At 35.3% G+C, this 20,384-nt stretch overlaps 1 protein-coding gene across 1 annotated transcript in view; it reads right to left on the bottom strand.

The window, feature by feature from the left end:
* WDFY3 (WD repeat and FYVE domain containing 3) overlaps positions 1 to 20,384 on the bottom strand; it is a 173,107-nt gene that overhangs the window by 45,412 nt on the left and 107,311 nt on the right. Inside the window, exons 35-43 of the mRNA XM_004681148.2 lie at positions 17,932 to 18,092; positions 16,635 to 16,864; positions 15,444 to 15,553; positions 13,924 to 14,106; positions 12,950 to 13,107; positions 11,605 to 11,682; positions 9,957 to 10,184; positions 3,926 to 3,979; positions 1,532 to 1,700 (exon numbers count right to left, since the gene is read on the bottom strand). Coding sequence (XP_004681205.1) covers positions 1,532 to 1,700; positions 3,926 to 3,979; positions 9,957 to 10,184; positions 11,605 to 11,682; positions 12,950 to 13,107; positions 13,924 to 14,106; positions 15,444 to 15,553; positions 16,635 to 16,864; positions 17,932 to 18,092 — 1,371 coding nt within the window. The remainder of the gene's footprint in view (positions 1 to 1,531; positions 1,701 to 3,925; positions 3,980 to 9,956; positions 10,185 to 11,604; positions 11,683 to 12,949; positions 13,108 to 13,923; positions 14,107 to 15,443; positions 15,554 to 16,634; positions 16,865 to 17,931; positions 18,093 to 20,384) is intronic.

The raw sequence follows: 20,384 nt of genomic DNA, 5'->3' as shown, positions 1-20,384 counted from the left end.
TGTGAAGAGTAAGGACAGAATTCTTTACAAATAAATAAGGAGACATTTCACTCCCTATATTTTGCTAGCTTTATTAATAATCACAAAAATAAAATTAAAATCACTTCACGGAAAGTTGGTGAAGTAACCACTGACATCCCAGAGTATGGGAAACACTCAAAATAAACTCCAAATCACACATTAAATTAATACTCTTTACTCATATATATATATATATATATAAAGGTGTAATGTTCTAACTAGCAATGATAGTTGCTCTAAGAATTTTGGAAAAGGACAGTCTACTGGAAAAAGACTTAGAATCTGATCCTCTGAGCATAACTTATCAAAGTTCCTCCTGTGCCACAGGAAGAATCCTTTCTTCATAGATGAAAAGAGTTTAATCACTGAGCATGAGACACACGACCTGCTGAGAACATCCACCAGGGAACAAAGCTTACAGCTGCATTATTTTTAGTTTGAAGAATAAAAACCTCCAACTCTATATCTAGCATAACACTTCGTTCATCATAGTAGTGACACTAGTATTTGTGGTGTTAGCTTAATTAGAGGTTAGGAAAATGAGGTCAAGAGGCAGTAAGTGCCAACAGCCCAAATACAAAGTCATCTGACCAGCTGGATTATACCCAGTTCTGTACAGCTTTAAATCCATCAATACCATTGCTGATGCAAAGTGAAGACAATGAGCAGGCTGCAAATCCTGCCCATCAACTAAGAGTTTCAGATCCTATGAAAATGCTAGATTATGAGATATTTAGTACATCACAGTCATCAAGAGAGAGTAACTTATAATAGCAGAAACTGGCCACAATTTTAGATGGCAATTTTTGCTGACATGGCCACATGAGTTTTTGAAGTCAATGGTTTTTGAAACTAAATTTTAATTTACATTTCTAGGGCTATATTTATGGACAATACCAGGACTTTCAAATCAGAGGCTTAATAAGTTAAAACAAAGGACATATTTTGTACCTGTTTTAATTTTACAAATGTTTACTTATATTACAAAGGATTACCTTAGTTCTGTCAAATACAGTGAAAACTATCAAGCCATGGACATATTACATTCATGTGTAGGTAAGGCGGAAAAACCAGCTCCTAGTTCTGATAGCAAATCAATCTTTATGATTAATTTTTTAAAAGATTTATTTATTTATTTATGCATACAAACTGAGGTACAGGCCAGAGGTGCAGAGGCAGTGAGAGGATCCATTAGAGACAGAGTGGAGAGCAGATCGATGAAGTACACTGCTGAGGGGAGCAGCGGGCAGGTCAGGAAAGATCTGCCACACTAGATAGGTCACCTCCAGGGCCGGGAATCGAACTTGCACCCAAGCGACTTTGGCTAGCTTGCAGTGGTGCGTTTTAACTCACAGCGCCACCAGGGAGGGACTAAGATTGAATTTTTTTAGGCAAAATATGCACAGATACTTTTAAGGCTGGTCCTTCTATTTACAGCTGCTCATGCTTTCATGTGGATTCAAATATAAGGAATGCTTCAAAATGATTTCAATGAAAATCCAAGGCTGACCTTTGACTTTAGCAATAGTGTCTTCCCCATGCTCTGGTTCCTGCTGAGCGGCTTCCCCTTCAGAACTCTCTACGATGGCATCTTGGACAATGGCTGGGTTGCCGGAGGCCAGTCGCATATAATATTCCTTACTGTCATAGCTTATGGCTCTTCTGTATCTAGCAGGTTTCTAAGAAATAACAAAAGATTCCGATGATTATCTGCAAGAATTAAAAGCAGAGCTTCTTGAAGGAGCGTATGGTGCCAAGACTTCTTTATGGGTTACTTTTAGGGGGGGTTTAAAATAGACTATTTCCACACAGCAAGTCCACAGATATCTGTGCTAAATGTCTTTATTTTAAAATTCCACTGATTCCTTAAAAGATATTATATATCTATCTCTGTATCTACTTCTACATATAGATAGACATGGCACAACAGTACTAGCAACTTTATTCTTCCTGAAACAGAAAGGGCCACCACTAAACAATGTTTTCACCATTACATTACAGCCTTACTAATGTCTCAGAAAACCTTCAAATACAGTAAAATTCAACTGTGTTGGAGGGCATCAAGTTGCAAGGCGATGTCCAGTCTGTGAGGAGCCTGGAACTTTCTGTCTGTCCCTAGGGAAGTAAGTAGGTCAGGCCTAAAGGGTCAGTCAATCAGTTGGAATTATCTGTGTGCTTACTTCAGATATTTGGGAGTCAGTGACTCAGAACTTGTTCTTTCCCATCTTCTCAGGTCTCATTGGAGCTCAGAATGGCCCAGAATCCTGACTAATGTGAACTCAACCAGGTTCACACTGGAAGGCAATTCAGGCCTGCTACTACAAATGATTTATCAAATTTGCAAAGACATTCTTACTGTTTTTGGCATAGAAGAATATGACCCAGAAACTATTAACTAAATGACTGTAAGTCCATTATAGGAAAGAAATTACCTAGAAATATTTTTAAAAGACTCAGTTTTTTGGTGTGTGATACATGACAGGACACTTTTCCAGAATAATTTATATTTACTCAAACACAGGTTTTCCAACTGACCTAAGCTGTTTATTCTTAAATCCATATGACAACAAAAAATTTAGGTCTAAAATTTCCTACAAAAAGAGGGAAAAATTTTTATGTATAAAAGTTCCTTGATCAGAATTCCACTTATACTTTGCATTAATAATTAAGAAAATGATGGAGTCTGAACACACTTTCTGATGCTTTGCTTCCAAACACTATCTTACTTTTGATTTCCAATCATAGTTATAGCTAATTAAAAATATTCTACCAGCCTACTCTTTAACTCAAGTAGTCAATATGAATTTTCTACAGTGACTATTTCATGTAAGCCCTTAATTAAAAAAATGCTTTCCAAGTTAAGTGAAAAACAAATGTCTGAATAGCTGGTGTATTTAAACTAAAACAGCAAACCAAATTTGAAATGAAAAGCTCCCCAACTGAAAGCCTTATCACCCTCCTCTAACTCCAGAACCAGGTAACAAAAAGAGCTGCAAATTAACTGAGGAATGATATGCAACAAGTGACAAACTATATTACATAACAAAGTGTGGAAGTTACATGATACAAAATTACAATTACAATTATGGAATGATGAGTCTGATGAGCAGATAATATTTGCAAAATTTTTGAAATGAAAGAAACAATCAACTTTTCTATATGAGGTATAAATTATCTTCAACTTAAAATTGTTCATTTTTAGAAAGATGAAAGCATAGTTAGTGATGGGCAAGACAAGGAAATAATAGATGTGGGGCAACTTCTATCAGTTACTGGCTTATCCACAGTTCTAACCTTGGAACTACAAGCATTTTCCCCCTCATTACTTGAGGTACATTTCTTTGTTCTAAAGAACCACATTCTTTACTGAATTATGTACTGGCTCTTTCTGGAAAAAGAAAACCATTATATATCCTAAAACCACTTAAAATTGGTCATATGCTTTGTTTTCATTAGTTCCTTTTAATTGAAAAAATAATTTAAAAAAAAGAGAATACTTTTGTATTCTCAATATACATTGTTCAGTATATGGAATTAAATGAGTAAATGCAGAAAAAAACAAAAGCTGAAGGTGTAAGTTTGCCCATTACTAACATCTGTATGAGAACTTGTTAGTTCATGTCTATGTGAAGCAATACACATTTTACAGTGAAAGCAGAGAAATCTCTGCTGTTAGGGTTAGCACACCAACCCTAGAAAGTTAATTAGAACAAAGCCAAGAAAGAGCAGAGTATCTCTCAGCAAAATGAAACTGACTTTTCAATTCTAAGAAACTTTTAGGAAGAACAACTAGAAAGTCAACCTCTTAAGTTAGTCTAGTCTACCATGCACTAAAAAAAAGAAAAAGAAAAACAAAACTGCAAGAACTTTGCATTTTTTTTTTTAATGGTGATTTGTGTTTTACCTTTTGAGGAATGATATCATCAGGTGTCTCAGGCTGTTTACTTGGGATCTCATACTGAAAACAGGGTATTAAGTATAGACACATCAGCAAAACGAAACAAAACAAAATAAAACAAAGACAACACAAAAATAAAATTTTCTTGAGGACTGTATGAAATATGGAGATGTATTCACTCAAAGAAAATTATCATGATATCTTCAGTTTTTTCATTAGCATTTTGTGATGATTTTCTCAATTATCCAAAGTAGTTTTAAAGTAAAGCTTAAGTACACTGAAATTCTCAAGGCTACGGACAGGACAGAATTAACCACACAGACAATGCTTTAGCTGCACAGGCTGAAAGACGCCATGGGTGATTTAAAGGCAACTCTATATGGCTTCAGAACCAAGCACTGGACATCTGGTAACAGAACCTAAGGTCACTTATTGTTTGTCACCTACTCACTGTGCTTATCCCCAGATCAGTGGTGTAACAGGAGTAGCTGGTTTAAAATAATACCCCACACTGCAGAAAAACCATCCTCCCACCCAGTGACCTACTTACTTCTTCCATCACTACCTTCACAGCTCTCACCCAAGAGACTGAAAGCAAAAGACAGGCTGGATTTGCAGCCTCCACAAAAAAACAAAGCTTCTCATAAGAATTTGGTAGTTATCTAAGGTTTATTCTCAGAATAAAATACTAGACAGTGAGAAGCAATTTTTGTTGTGCTAAAGTGTGAGGCTTATGTATGTAAACACACACATAGCTATAGATAGAGCATAATGCACTAAGAACTACTTTCATTTCTTTTCTCTTTTGCATGATGTATCTGAAAATGACTCTTAGTAAACATGAGGAGGCAAAATGCTCTCACAAATGTTTGCTTCCCTAGACAAAATCATACTGAACTTTCAAATTAATTTAGTCTTAGTAAACTTTTCTTTCCATGTAAACTTTGAGAAGTAAATTTTAAAAATAATCCCTTAAAAATATATCCAAGTTCACTATCTCAGAAAGGTCTGGATTACCTGAGCAGAACAGCACATTTGTTAAAGCTCACCAAATGGTATACTTAAGATTTATATTTCAAAGTATTTAAAATTTCTGTCAATAAAAAAGAATTATAAACACATACTATAATTATTTGATGGACTGTTCAGGCATAAACAATTTCGATTCTAACTTACCCTGAAAATCATAAAAAAGCAAGATGGACTGCTAGGTAAATATGATAAAGCAATACAGCAAAACTTACCAGTTTCTGTTGTCAAGTACTACTTTGATATACTCTATATACTTCACTACACAGGCCAACAAGAATGTGAACAGCACTTCAGCATAGGGTATAATGCTGCTTGAATACATATTTGCTCATTGATGCACTAAGTGAGGTTCTTATTTCATTTAATAAGTAACAGATTATGTGACACCCACTAATTTTAGTACTATCATGGCTTTCTTTCATTAAAGAAACTAAGTTGATATCATATTAATAAAGGAATAAATTTTTCAAAATCATTCAAAATTAGTAGCGATTTTATAATCTCTAAGCTTCAATTTTTTCATGTTAGCAGTGGAATTACCTGAACGAGTTATTTTGTCTCTAGGGAGTCCTGTAAAAAATATGAGTAACCATTCACAAGAAACTCCCTTCATTAGAAAAGGAATCTTCCAGTAAGTTTTTGACCTTCTGCTCCAAAGAGCACAATAATGAGAGAGAAGGCAAAGTATAATAACATCTGTAAAATTATAAAAATAGGAATTTGTTTGAAAATTTTATTCCATGCAAATAAAGGGATCACAGAAATAAAACCTATTTTTAGTAAAGCATATAGTTTTTCAAATTATGAACTATGAAATCTTATTCTTGTGATTCAAAGTAATCAGACAATTGCTTAAAAACAACTAATTTTGTATTTTCATTATATCCCTCCTTCATATCTTAACTATATCTTTAATGAGCTCTGCCACTTAAAATACAGAATTAAGAGTGCGATTTAGTACAGATGTTTTGGTCATAAAAATTCTTTACTCTCCCTCAGGAAAGTTGCTATGCAGAGACGATCATTATTTTCATATGAAAATGTATGATTTTTCACCTGTGCCTAATTTTTCCCAGGACTCAATTAATTATCTAAGTAAGTAACTGTTGGTTTTGTTAAAATAATTGTAGTTAATATATTTTCAATACGTTTAAGTCTGTGGCAAATGAAACATTAAAACATTCTACATTCTATGAACAAACATCCAATTTAACAATCAAGAAATAAAGTTGATCACATAGAATAGGTAAGCTGTTTTTATACAGTATGTTAATATGAGTTTTAAAAAATAAAGCTTTAATGATGATTCATTTATAACACATCAGATTTTAAAACAGGAAAATAACTCTTTGTTTTGTTTAGGAAAATAACTTCTTAATCATTATATGCTTAAGCTTAAAAAACAGAACTAAAAACATAAATGCAACTTAGAAACAGTAATTATTTTAACAAATAAGGCAAAAGACCAAATCATTTGCCCTTGCTCCAGGTAAAGCCTGTTACTTATCAAGAGGCTTCAAAAGCAATTTTAAGATTGGTATGTACCTGTTACAAAAAGTATATTTTATAAATATAACTGACTATATTGTATAAATGTATACATAAGGATCATAACAGTATGAGAGCCAAAAGGGAAGACAGGATTGATCTCTATCAGGGAGGCATTATTTAATATATTTCAGGATAAGTGGATTTATCATGAAGGTTAAACTTCAAGACCCTCTCACATACTCCTTCAAACACCCAAAGAAGTGCCCTAGTAATTTGTAGCCATAATTTTGTACAATTGTTAGAGCTCTCCCTCAAGTAGTCTAAACTTCAGGTATCTTAAAATTTTGCCTTAGTTCTTTTTAGTGTAAACATTTTACAGTTGGGGTAATTCCACAGAGTGTTGAGCAGGAAGCAAAGGACAAGAACTCTAACTTAGGAAGAGAAAGTGCTGCTGGGTCCATTCATTCAATGTGTATTAATCAATTTTAGCTACTTGTTACTATTATGTTGAAAAAAAAAAAAAAAGAACCCAATATATAATTTGTCTGGAGAAAACTCACTCTACAGATAATGTCACAAAAATCACAAACTGAAAACGTTTCATTTTCAAAAGTGAGAAATATTTCTGAAAAACTGTCAATCTGTGTTCTTATACTCCACTACTTGGTAGCTAAGACCTAGAAGGGGTTCTAGTTTTTCTAGGTTTTTATCCCTCAACCTGTAAAACTGGAATAATACTAATTCTACAAATAACTCCTCTGCAAAGCATGGGGTAATTAATGCTGCTTTGTGAACACTCACTCTTCCTTTGTGTTACTGTGACTGAAGTCAGTGAGACAGCAGCTAATTCTACTTCTGGCATTCTCTTTGCTGTCATTACCAGATTGCATATTCCATACAATAAAAGTGGATATTTATTGGCACTTCAAATTTATAAAAGATATTTAATTACCCAAATCAGAAAATTTTTATCACAACATATTAACCTTGACTCAAGCATGAACTAAGGAGTATAAATTTGTAGTCCATTATTGTCACCACTCCCCAGCTGCTTTTATCTTTTTGTAAAAGTATCTCCAACATTTCTTGACTGCCTTGTTTTTTCCAATATGTAATCTATCGGATAAGAAATAAGTGCCATATAGTATATACTTATTTCTGAAACTGGTTAGATTCTGCAGTCTGGTAAATACTGGATAAATAGGTTGTTTAAGTGTGAACTCAGAATTGCACTTTTTCCTATCTGACATAGAAGTGTAAATATACTTTTGTAAAGCAAATGACATTATACAGAAAGAAAGGAGTAAGTAGGATATTAAATATTATGGCCATACAACTCAAATGGTCATACAAACTTAATATGCTCAATTAAATAAAAATTGTAAGTAAGCCACATAGGAGATAATCTCTATATCTTAATTTTACTAACATTTCAAATGTGAGTGTTGACACAGTACGAAGTAGCTTATCAAGTTGCTATCGGCTTAAATTCATAATCAATTATATAATGGGGAGAGAAAAGACTAAGAATTAGAAGTCACACTGCTGGTTTGAACTGACAAAAGCAGGTACTAGAAAAGGCTGATAAGATCTGGGAGGATTACCTTATTTTATATACTGCAGTGTAGCACTTTAAGTTAAAGCCATTTCAAAAATATGGCATTCTTGATAGAATTGAATAGCTTTGAAAGAAGTACACTTTAGGGGAAGGTATCTTGAAACACTCTAAAACCTGCATGCTATCAATTCTAAGACTTAACCTATATTCTAAGTTGTATCATGGTGGTGGGGAAACTCAACAGCACAATACAAATGGAGCCAAGATTCTGGCCAAGATAAAAGAGGCACTGAAACAATTTAACTGTCTCACTTAAATTGATCTGAACTACTTTTTTAGAAGTCATAGGTTCCAAGGACCCCTGATAAAATCTCAGTTTTCCTAATTGTTGAGAGACTCAAGTAAAAAGTCAAGAATGTGAAAGTACTTAACCCAGGAAGGGCTTTGAAATGAAATTTTAAAATAAATTCTAATAAACCTTTCACTCTACATGGGTAAGTTAGACTCTATGACCTCTCAGGTTTTAATTAAATATCCATGATGAACTAACCCAAAATGTTCTTTTGTGGAGGAGTTTTGTTGATTGAGTTTTGTTCATTGATTTTAGAGACAGGGAAGGTGAAGTTGAGGTGAAACACAAGGTACCATACATTCCTTTGAGAGAGAGAGTCACTCTTTTGTCCAAGGGCTCGTTAAACATAGTGTGACCAGATAGTTGGGGAGGTGCAGAATCTTAGAATATGCTACTCCATATTACTTTCTTAAGAAGTTACTTTTTTTTAATGTAAATGACACTAAAGGAAAGCAGGAGAATGTTGTAATTATCAAAAGATGATTAAGGGTTTTTTTGAAAAATCACGAGACACTAGTGTAAAAGCCAGGGACTTTCTAGAAGGCAGCCACAATCTATATGTGTGGTTACTGAGTTGTGAAACAGACTCAGTTCATTCAGCCTAAGATGTATTTTAAGTGTAACATATATAACACAGTTCAAAGATAAGGAACAAGAAAGCAAAATACTTCATAGGTAATTTTTTTAAATAATTGATTACAGATTAAAATATTAGGAGGCTGAATGAGACTTATCTGAGATACTTCTTTTCAAGTCCCCAAACTGTGATTCTCACAATACAATTTCCAAGGAGAAAAGGATTCAACATTTTAGAGGTAATGGGATAATTGCTGGGCACTAATAAACCGAATTAGTATTCAGCAATGTTATAAGGACTTTCTGAATTAAATTTAGTGGACCTCATACTACCTCTGTCTAAATTTTCAGTGACATTACTGGAAAAAAATTCTGTTTTCTTACATATGATATCTGAACCACTATTACCTTAGACAAAAATTTTCAGGTCTTATGCAAAAATCTGAATGAAGGCTCTGGGAAGGATAATTTGTATGAATGAAAAAAGACTATAAGGAAAATGATGTTTTAAACTAGTGGAGTCAGAGACGAAGCTTCCCAACATAGGTAGGGGCTTACCTGGTCAGGATATTGGTCTTCAGCTGCTTCCTATATTTTGTCAAAGAATATCATTATAATGCCAATATTTACTTTAAATTTAATGTTCACCTACATAGGGCTTATTTTGTGGCAGATGGCATTCTATGTATTTTACTAATTTTAACTTAATCTTTCCAACAGCTTTTGAGTAGAACTATTACTTTTCTGTATTATTTCCTTATACATAAGGAAGTGGAAACCTAAAGAGGCTAATGACCCACAGAGCCAGGCTTGACTTCCTGGTCAGCTGCCTCCAGAATCTGTGATCTAGACCTCTCCACGGTGTCTTGTTGCTCATTGCTGCATCTTTTCATTCCACCGCCTTATCGAGGCATTTCCAGTTTAAAATCATTTACTGAATTTTCTAAATTAGGTTTTCATATAATTAGGCTGGTCAGAAAAATGCTTATAAAGAAGAACAATATGAACATGTCAACTTAGATGCTTACCGCCACATTTGTCTCTTGCTCCGTTTCTGGCACATAAGGGTAATGGTTATAAAACATATCATTTCGCACCATTTTTTTCCTCATTCGGCAGGGCCCTTCTGTCATCTCCAACATCCACTTATCTAGGTGGGAGCCAATGGGGGGACCCCATAACCCGCGCTCCCGCAACAGCTCATACTCAATTTGGCACCACTCTTCCGTCACGTACTTCAGGGCATTTTGCTGACGCTAAAGGGAAGGAGACCAGGGAGGTGTTCAAGTAAAATAAGAAGCAACAATTAAATGTTTACAGTAACTTCAAACTCAAGTTAATGTTTAGAAACAAAATCATCCCATATCACCTCAGCTAATATTATAAAAATGAAATCATATTTATTTATGGTTAAGACAATCTCCCAATTTTGTGAGAAGGTGGGGCTTTTATAATGGTCGAAGGTGATTAATGTAGCACCAAGTAAATGACAGATGTATATAGGGGACAGTGGGTAGCCTGGCTGAGCAGAGCATTCAGAGCTGTAAAGGTACCGTGATACGATAGTGTCGGTAATGGTCATTTTATTTGTGTAGGTATATTCAAAGGTTAGTCCAGTGTGAGTTAATAAGTAAATGTGGCAATTTAAGAATGAATCCCTCTCTTATCTGCTATAAAAGAGATACCAGAACAGGAGTAGGGGCAAACCTAGGAAATTAGATCAAGAAATACTGCTTACACACTAGGTTAATGGTAAACTTGGGAACATTTTCCAAGATTTTATGTAAAAAAATAGAAATATGGTAGTTCTGACATAGACCTCAACATTCATATAAAAATAAGAGAGAAACTATAGTCACTGGAACAGATACAAATCATTTCACTTTAATGGAAATTATGACTTAGTACAACTTCTGGCTACTTGCCAAATGCCAAGATGTACAACATTTCAACACAGATGATTATAACTTAATAATGATTCATAGAATGTAAGCATACAATTTAAGTCTAAGCATAAAGGTCTCTTTATATGACTAGCAGTTAAGATAAATGAAATAACCATGAAGTTAACATTAATCAGTAGTACTTCTATGTTCATGGGGAGAAGACAATTACTGTCTCTAGTCTTATCCCCATAAATATTAGCACCTTATTTTCAGAAATCTTCAATAAACATAAATTGTTTTACAAACAAAATATATAGGATAGGTTGTTGGGTAATTATATATTCAGCAAGATCTCACTGAATTTGTCTTGCACTGACATAATTACCAAACACTGGTAATAAAAAATAAACTTATTTCATCTTCTTCTTAGAATTTTAAGAGATTATGATGCATATATTTACAAATTCCTTGTTAATTCTGTAAAAGAGGGAGCTGTTTTATATTTTAATGTTTATTACTAACAATAACCTGCAATATGTCACTATTGCTGTCAATAGGATTAAGCTTAGCGGATTTTTTTGTTTGTTGCTTTTTAAAGTAGTTTTTCTATAGAAAATAAAAATTTTTCTAAAAGCTGGTGGCCAAAGTAGCTGTTGGCATATAATCAAAAAATATTATCTGCTGATGAATGTAGTTCAGTGACTCTTAAAACGGGTAGGGCAATATCAGGAGAAACAGTCCTTCTCACTTGAGGAATGTGCAACAAGCTATAATGCTTCCGAATTCTTACCTCCTGATACTCCTTATATTGTGTGTCCACTAAGTCACGAACAACAGCAATATGTGTAAACATCCACTGAGAAATCTCCTAACAAAGGATGGAAAAAGATTCTTAATAGTTTTTGGATTTTGCTGAAAAAATAAGTTAATGAGCCTTGAAATCAATGCTGGGCAATTTAGTTAAAATTCCATCAAAGGTAAAACAACACACATAAAAGGTTCTACACATTAAAACTCTGGAAGATTAACTATGCGATGACCCTGGTGGAGAGGACACATCTGCCTAAGCACAGAGGCATCACCTCAGCTGCCGGCTTCCCATCCAACCTGCCTGTGACAGGGCCTGCAGCTCTGTCACCGAGGCTGCCTCCAGGTCAGCCCTACAGGCCCTGTGGCCCCTACACTCCTTAACTGACAGATAGACTGAGGCTGCCGCTGGATCTGCACTGTTGCCTGCATTTCCCTGTGACCAATCCTACTCCCGTCCCTTTCTAAGGAGATGGTCTCAGGTGACCAGCACAGGGACACTCCTATCGATACTCTGCACTAAACTCCCACTGAGTGTGTTTCTTGCAAGGGGTGACAGATAAACATTGTTTTTTTCTCAGAGTTTCTCACAGTTGTCATGAAGATTCTGGGATGGCAAAGAAATGATAAGGAAAAAATCCATGATGAGGTAGATGAATTAAAAATAAAAATAAAAAACAAACTAACAAACAAAAAACAATCCCCCTGGTGGCGCAGCGGGTTAAAGCACCGCATTAAGAAGTTAAAGCCACTTCAGCATGAGTTAGATCCCCACCCCGGAGGTGACCACATGGCACGGCAGACCTCTCCTGACTTGCCCACTGCTCCCCTCAGCAGTGTACTTTGTCAATCTCCCTGTTCTTCTCCCCACTCTGTCTCTGGTGAATCCTCTCACCGCCCCTGCACCTCTGACCTGTACCCCAGTTCTGTATATATAAATAAATAAATCTTAAAAAAAAAAATCAATCACAGGTATATACAGCGTCAAAAAAGAAAAGCCATTTTATTCTATTCTTGTCTTAAAATTTATGCAACTATTGACAACAGAAGTTTGGAAAATCTGGGGTAAAGTTATCCATAATCTGGTCTTCTATCAGCATCTGAATCACACCAGTGAAATGGTGTAAGCACACAGCCATTTAGGTAATTCTGTCCTACTCTGCTAGGAATGTGTTGTCGTATTTCTACCTTTCTTCTGAAGCAAAAATGCAGAAAAATTCCATTTCAAATCATATGCTTGCCCATAGTGTTAAAATATAGAAAGTACTATAATTAGATCTTGAAATACAAATTTCTACTAATATCAACAATGAAACTAAACAATGTACCTGGGTGGAAAGACTGTGCTTATTCAGACCACTTTCTTTTCGATTTCTTCTTGATCCTGTCAACTTGGAAAGACCAAAGCCACTGCTGACACGGGACAATTTGGATTGTGTGGTGGGCACTAAAGCTTCTCCTCGACTTATGCATTTCTTTTCATGGGCTATGAAATTACAATTAGGTTATTTTACAATTTTTCCAAGTACTCATTATTGTTAATATTACTGCATTACAATTATAAACTATAAATCTGTTATCAAAAGCAGCATATATTACAGATAATCTCTTAAATATGAACATTTATTTGTTTTGATCTTATTTAAGGAGAGTTAAGCATTATTATACTTAATCTTAAAATCCATTGGCTAAAATTTCAGAGCGTTGCAATAATCTACAAATTTACTTTAACTATAGTCAGTTTCTATGCTAATAATAGTTCATAACCTACCAAGAATCTTTAGTGCTGGGCATTCTTTGAATTTAGAAGCTTTGAATTTTAAAAAGGTGATATTGTATATATACTGTGTACTACGTATCACCAAAAGAGGGTGTAGGGTTGCAGGGATAATACATTAATATTTCTGCAGCAAATGTATGAATTCATATATCATATAGTGGAATAAAGATAGAGAGATATGCTTAGCTTTTGCTATCAAGTGAGTTGAGTTTTTGGCAGGAAATTAATGAAAAAAAATATTGACTTTTTTCAGGCTTTTTAAATTTTAGAACTGTAGATAAGGAATTGCAAACATATGGTCAATGGTGACCACACTTAAATATATTACTAACACAGACATCTTAGATTATTTTTAAAAATCTAAGAAGAAAAGTCCAATCTTGGCATTGTCATTCTAAAATGAGCTATACTGTACTGATATTCATTTCTATTGCTATCATCGTATCCTTTGGGAAAATCTAAATTATGCATCAAAGCTGCATGTGTGTTGGCTGGCCTCACAATTTCTGCAGGTCTCCTTACCCAGGTGATTCTGCCAGCATTTCAGCCCAGCTTCTTCAATGAGTGGCCTCGCGACAGCTATGTCCACATGGCCCCTTTCGTTCACAGGTAGGGTGACTTTGAAAAGCTCCTCCAAGGCTTGTTTCTTACTGTGTATCAGCTCAGTCCAGACTCTGTTGACAGCTTTTATGAGAAGCTGACGCCCTAGGAAACGAACGGGAAAAAAAGCAACTGATCAAAACCACAGTTAAAGGCAGTGTTTTTCTTCAAATTTTACATGAAGAATCTCAACTATAGTATGTAATTGTAAAAAAAAAAAAGCTTCATGTCATCTAGTTCAGTAAAAAAGAATGCTCAGCTAACCAAAAATGTGGCTGGCTTGGTGGAAAACTTAAAAAAAAAAAAAAATCATGCTCCTGTAAAAAGCCTCATTTCCATTTATGAAATTAAAAATTACATATATATTCATTAACTAGCTTTTTCTGTATAAGGAAATAGTTTGTTACCCATTTACAAGTTAATTTTTAGATCTGAATATTTAAGGTTAAATCTAAAATTAAGTTAGCTGTTCTTGAATATTTTGCAAAAGGAAAGGAATAAAACTGCTACTATTAAAATCCTGGCTTTGGACTCCTTGCTAACTTGTCTGAGTCTTGATCTAGACCAGCCACTCTTTAGCAAGCATTAAAATCACTTAGAGGGCTTGGAAGAACAGGTAGCTGGTCTCCACACCCAGAGTTTCCGATTCAGTATCTGAGTAGGACCAAAGATCTGTGTTCGTCCACAAGTTCCAGGTGATGCTGATATTGCTAGCCTGTGCATCTCGCTCTGAGAATCAAAGTTCTAAATTGTCAAATTTGTTGGCATTGGGGAAAAAACAAACACTTCATCCTTAATGTATGGGGTTCAAGAATTTCTGGTGAAAGAAGAGTGAATGAACGAATGCATGAATTAAAAGCTGTGTGCTGGATTTCTAAAGAGTAACATCACAAGTAAAACCTCTACACCCAGTTGCTCGGGAGACAAACACCCTTGTGATGATCACCTCATCTTTTTTCATGAGACAACGTGCAAGTAAGAAATCAAGCCACTTGAAGACTTTAATGCCTAATACTTAACAAAACCAGGGCAAAAACAAAATTTAAGAAAGTGGGTAAAAGAATAAAAATGGCAGCACTGACAACCCGCCTCAAGCTGTATTGCCTCTAATGTGAAATGTCTTGCCCTCCCAAGATGCAGCTCTTTTATGATATGTGGCGGGGAAGAACTGTACCACTATGTGCACAAAGGCAAGTACCAGCAAGGGCCCAGTGTTACTACAGAATGCTGAGGGCTACCAACGTCCGCATCCAGTAGCTCACCCAGAGATTCATAGCTAGTTCTGGTGTGCGTCTGGGCACATGATTATACATAGAATAATGTGCCCTTCTGGAGACTGGTTGATATTGCTGGCAGTTTCTGAAGTCAATTTCTTTTCAGTTATTCTTTTAAGTATGGAATTATGAATAGGGGAAAAGCAAAAAATGAATGAAGATAATTACCTTCACTAATATCTTGGCTGTAGCCACCATCAGGTTCAATGTCAGAGGGGATCATAATGTGCCACGTTGTCATGCGGGCTTCTGCTTCCAGTCCAAATCCATCCACGTTGCTGAAAAATTCCAGTTAGTTTAAACTTTATAAAGGAAATGATTGTCACTGAAAACTGTAATGACTAAATATTACTCTGCAGACACAAGTAAATGTTGGCTCTATTGCAAAGTGCCAAAACTGGCACACATTCATCAGATGCACAAAAATAGAACTTCCAGTTCACAATGAAAATGCTTTCTAAGGGGTGATGTCACAAATACAATTGACTAATGTGATCAAACAATAGCATGAAGACGAATATCTTAATATTTAAGATGTTCTTTGGTCTATTAACCAAAATTTTGAGATTTTTACCAAAAAGCTCAAAAAAGTTCATTTAGGAATAGTCTCATGTCCCCCAAGCCCTCTGGAGTCTCTTATCTCACCACTCTGCTCCAACAGCAGTGAAATACTTGTGGTTTCCCAAATGTGCCATGTTTCCTTCCCTTCTGGGCCATCACATGACTACCTTTCTTCCTGAACCACTCTGCCCTGTCCTCTTTGGAGGGTTGTCCTCCTTAGTGATCAGGTGCAAGATGTAACACAGCAGGTATTTTCTCCAGGTTGGGTTCCCAGAGGACCACGCTTTTAGCAGAACTCACAACAAACCTCACTGATCTGGCTTGGTTATCTGTCCTCACTCCTAGGCTCTGTGCTCCAGAAGGGCTGCTGCAGCCTCCTTCTCACTCACATTTCATTCCAGCCCCTAGTCAATGCCTGGTACCTATTAGGCACTAAAGAAATACCTATGTTAAAGCAATCAATGGAAGAATACTAATTCCACTCATTTAATAAGTAACATCGCATCTGTGCATTGCGTTCTCTCTTTACCTCAATTAACCTCCAACAATGTGTATTTTATTTACTTCAAAAGCAAGCTTCCTTTTAAATGCTATTACTGAAAAATTTGAAGATGTAGGAAATTAAAGGCAAAAGTACTCATTTCACTATAAAAATGCAAGTCTTTTTGCATGAGGTCTTAAATGAAACTGAGATAAAAGGAAAATCAAATGTTACTATCAAAAAAAAGTAGAATGAAGAGTTCTATGGAAATATTCTAAGACAACTCAAAGTGGCAAAATTGAACCTAAAGGAGTTACCTTCCAACATGTAGATTAATCAAGCAGTGAGCCAGACAGCTAATGAACTCTTGGTCATGGTTCCCTGGTCCCAAGATCAAGTTCCTGTTTATAGTAAGGACCCTGAGCGAATCAAGGAGAGCTACTTGCTGAGGAACAGTTTTGTGTGCCCTTGAGAACTGGTACAAGATGGTCCTGTTGAGGCAGTGATAAACAGCATCCAGTGACAATCCTTGTGATCTTCTTTTTGACTAAAGACATGGAAGATACTTTATTCAGTACATGAACAAAGATAAAAGATCTGCTTATCATTTACACATGAACTTTCAGTAGGCTTACCATGTACTCCAAATACAGGTGGCTAAGACAAAAATGTCTAAAACTCTTGTTATTACGAGTTACAGAACCCAAGGGACATATCATACAATTTAATGAGATGAGGGCCACATTGGAAGACGTGTTTGGGCACCTGCTAACCCTGAGGGCAGAGCAGCTTCCAGGGCAATGTGAAGAAGTGCTGTCGGGGACGTCTCCTACCATGCAAATTTTGTTTAGAGTGAATGATCTTTCCCCCAAAATAATGAAAAAATTACCTGAAATGTTAGAAAAAGCTCCCTTTAGCAGTCTAATTTCAATGCCTTACTTGACAACTGTTTTCTTTAGTTTGTATACAAATTTATCATAAAAATTATCATGTAATCTGAAAAAAAACCTATATGCCATATATATGCCAAGAAAAACATGTTAACAGCATTTTCTACTTTCCACAATATGGACTGAATAAGATTAATCCCTTGCCAAACAAGGCCAACGCTCCTTTGTCAAAGGTACTACAAAAACACCCAAAAACTGACATCTTCAAAGAACATGACTAAATGAACTTTACAATGATTCAATTAAAATGTGGATGATATTCATCAATACCAACTCTTCATGGTTACCTTTACACACTGATACATAATGTTATTAAGACATCACTTTATATTAACTTAAAATATTTAAACCCTAAAGAAATTAGCTGTTTGGGAAGCAAACAGCAATGCCAGTGGGGTGGACAGTGAAAGGCCAAAGCTTGAAAGAAACTAGACAATATATGGTTCACAGTGGCACGAGGCTTTTAGGAAGGAGGGCGCCAAAGAGGAGAAGGTATATAAGGTATATAGACTTACACTTCTATTCACTTTTAATAAACTTAGCTTTATATTAAATGATAACATAGTATCACATTAGTTACACTTATTTCCATCAATTTTGACACTTCAGGCATTTTTCAATAAGAAAACACATACTCTACAACTAATAGTGACAATGGATTTACCTGTGCAATTAGTTGAATTATAAAATCTATAAGAAGTTTAGATTCTTTGTTGAACATGCCTTGCCAAAGCTTGTCCACCACACGTTGTGTGAAATAAAACACATTGTTCACCAATACCTGGTAGCTTCCTCCACTGGTAATAGGCAGAGATGCATCTTCCCCTAAATTCCAGCAGGAAAAAAAGGTCTAAGAAAATTTAAATCTACTAGCATAAGGCCAAATGCTCAACAAATCAGGCTAAGGAGAAATGAGAACATCTACATTATTTAGAAATAGGACATCTAGCTCTTATGTACTATTTTAAGAAAATGATTCTCATGGCCAGCAATCAGGATAATGGTGAAAGAAATACTTTCTGCAGAATTAAACTGTTATTAATTTGAGACTGTGAAGTCTCTGATAGCCCTTGGACAGTCTATGATAATCAAATGGTTCTTCAATTAAATTAGCAGATGATTTGTTTGAGTGAAAAATTAAACCAGTTTATTAGCTATAAATTGATTCTGTATAATTAATGAAGGGTAAAGCAAACCATCAAATAAACCTTATCTTTGAGTTCACCTTTAATGGCAGTGAAATGATACAGGATGGGCAGAAGAGCTACAAAGACACTTCTCCAAAGAGGAAATGCAGACAGCCAATGGGCATATGAAAAAATGTTCAACATCACTTGTAATAAGGGAAATGCAAATCAAAGCCATAGTGAGATACCACCTCACTCCAGTGAGAATGGGACACATTACAAAAAAACAAGTAAAAATAAATGTTGGTGAACTCTTCTACACTGCTGGTGAAAATTCAAACTGGTATGACCACTATGGAAAGTTATGTGGCATTTTCTCAAACTGCTAAAAATGGAACTTTCATATGGTCTAGCAATTCCAATCCTAGGTATCTACCCAAAGGACACAAAAACATTAATTCAAAAGGGCACCTGCACCCCTATGTTTACTGCTGCTCTATTTACAATAGAGAAGATGTGGAATCAACCCAAATGCCCAAAAATAGATGACTGGATCAAGAAGATGTGGAATATACACACAACTGAATATTACTCAGCATTCAAAAAAGATAAACTCATGCCATTTGTGGCAACATGGATGGAACTGGAAAAGATTATGCTTAGTGAAATAAGCCAGAAAGAAAAATACATGGTTTCACTCATAGCAGGAGTGTAAGGGATCAGGAAAAAAAAAATACATACGTGTGTGTGTGTGTTTGTGTGTGTGTGTGTGTAGAGAGAGAGAGAGAGATTATAATAAAGTAAAAATGAACATCAACTAACAACTATAAACCATAGACATTCTATGGGGGAGGAGAGGGAAACAAGATAAAAACTGGGGTGGGGAGAGCACATGGGACTATGGTGATGGCACATGGGTGAACTGGTGATAGGAAGCCCATGGGAATTACAACTGACATGAAAAAAAAATACAAAATGAAGAATAATGTAATTGTATATTACATTATATTATGTATATTACATTATATATGTTATATATTGTTTTATATTTTATATTATATAGATATATATTATTTATATATACATATAAATAAAAGACTGGTGGTACCAAGAGGCCTCCACCTGCCCATAGTTACTATCAGTATGATTCCTCTAAAAGTCCCCTAGAGTTATTAGTGGGTACATGATTTAAAACTAATCTTCTCTATGGTGGTGCCACAGGGTGATTTGGTGATGGATGGGAAGCCCATGTGGAGTACAACTGAAATGAAAAAATGCACAAAATGATGTAAAAAAAAAACTATTATATAAATAAATAAATAAAACTAATCTTCCTTAGAGTTTCTCAAACTACTAAAAATGGAGCTTTCATATGACCCAGCAATCCCACTTGGGGACTGACACAAAAACACTTATTCAAAAAGATACCTGCATCCCCATGTTTACTGTTGCTTTATTTACAATAGGAAAGACATGGAATCAACCCAAATCCAGTAGATGACTGGATTAAAAAGATGTGGTACATATACACAATGGAGTATTACTCAGTGAACAAAAAAGATAAACACATGCCTTTTGCAGCAACATGGATGGAGCTGGAAAAGATCATGCACAGTGAAATAATCCAGAAAAAAAGGAAAAATACCGGATGGTTTCACTTATAGCAGGAGTAAAAGGATTGAGGGGGGAGGAGGGAAATAATGAACAACAGAGACATTTTATGCAGGTGGAGTTGGGAATGGGGTTAAAATTAGGGCAGGGCGAAGTGCATGGGACTATGGTGATGGCACATCCACAGCGATTACAACTGAGAAAATAAACTATTATTTTTTAAAAAAACTAATCCTCCTTAGTTCCTCCTCTTAACCAGAGTGTTCCCTATAAGCCCCTTTGTTCTCAGAATTCTAGCACCTCCAGTGATTGTAAATATTATTATTCCCACCTAACTGGAAATCATCTATCATCTCATCATATAAAATTTCTTATATAT

This window comes from Condylura cristata, unplaced genomic scaffold (assembly GCF_000260355.1).
Source record: "Condylura cristata isolate star-nosed mole 26May11 unplaced genomic scaffold, ConCri1.0 scaffold00012, whole genome shotgun sequence".
Lineage (NCBI taxonomy): Eukaryota > Metazoa > Chordata > Mammalia > Eulipotyphla > Talpidae > Condylura > Condylura cristata.
Note: the sequence above shows the minus strand (reverse complement) of the source record. Positions and strands in the feature narration are given on the sequence as shown.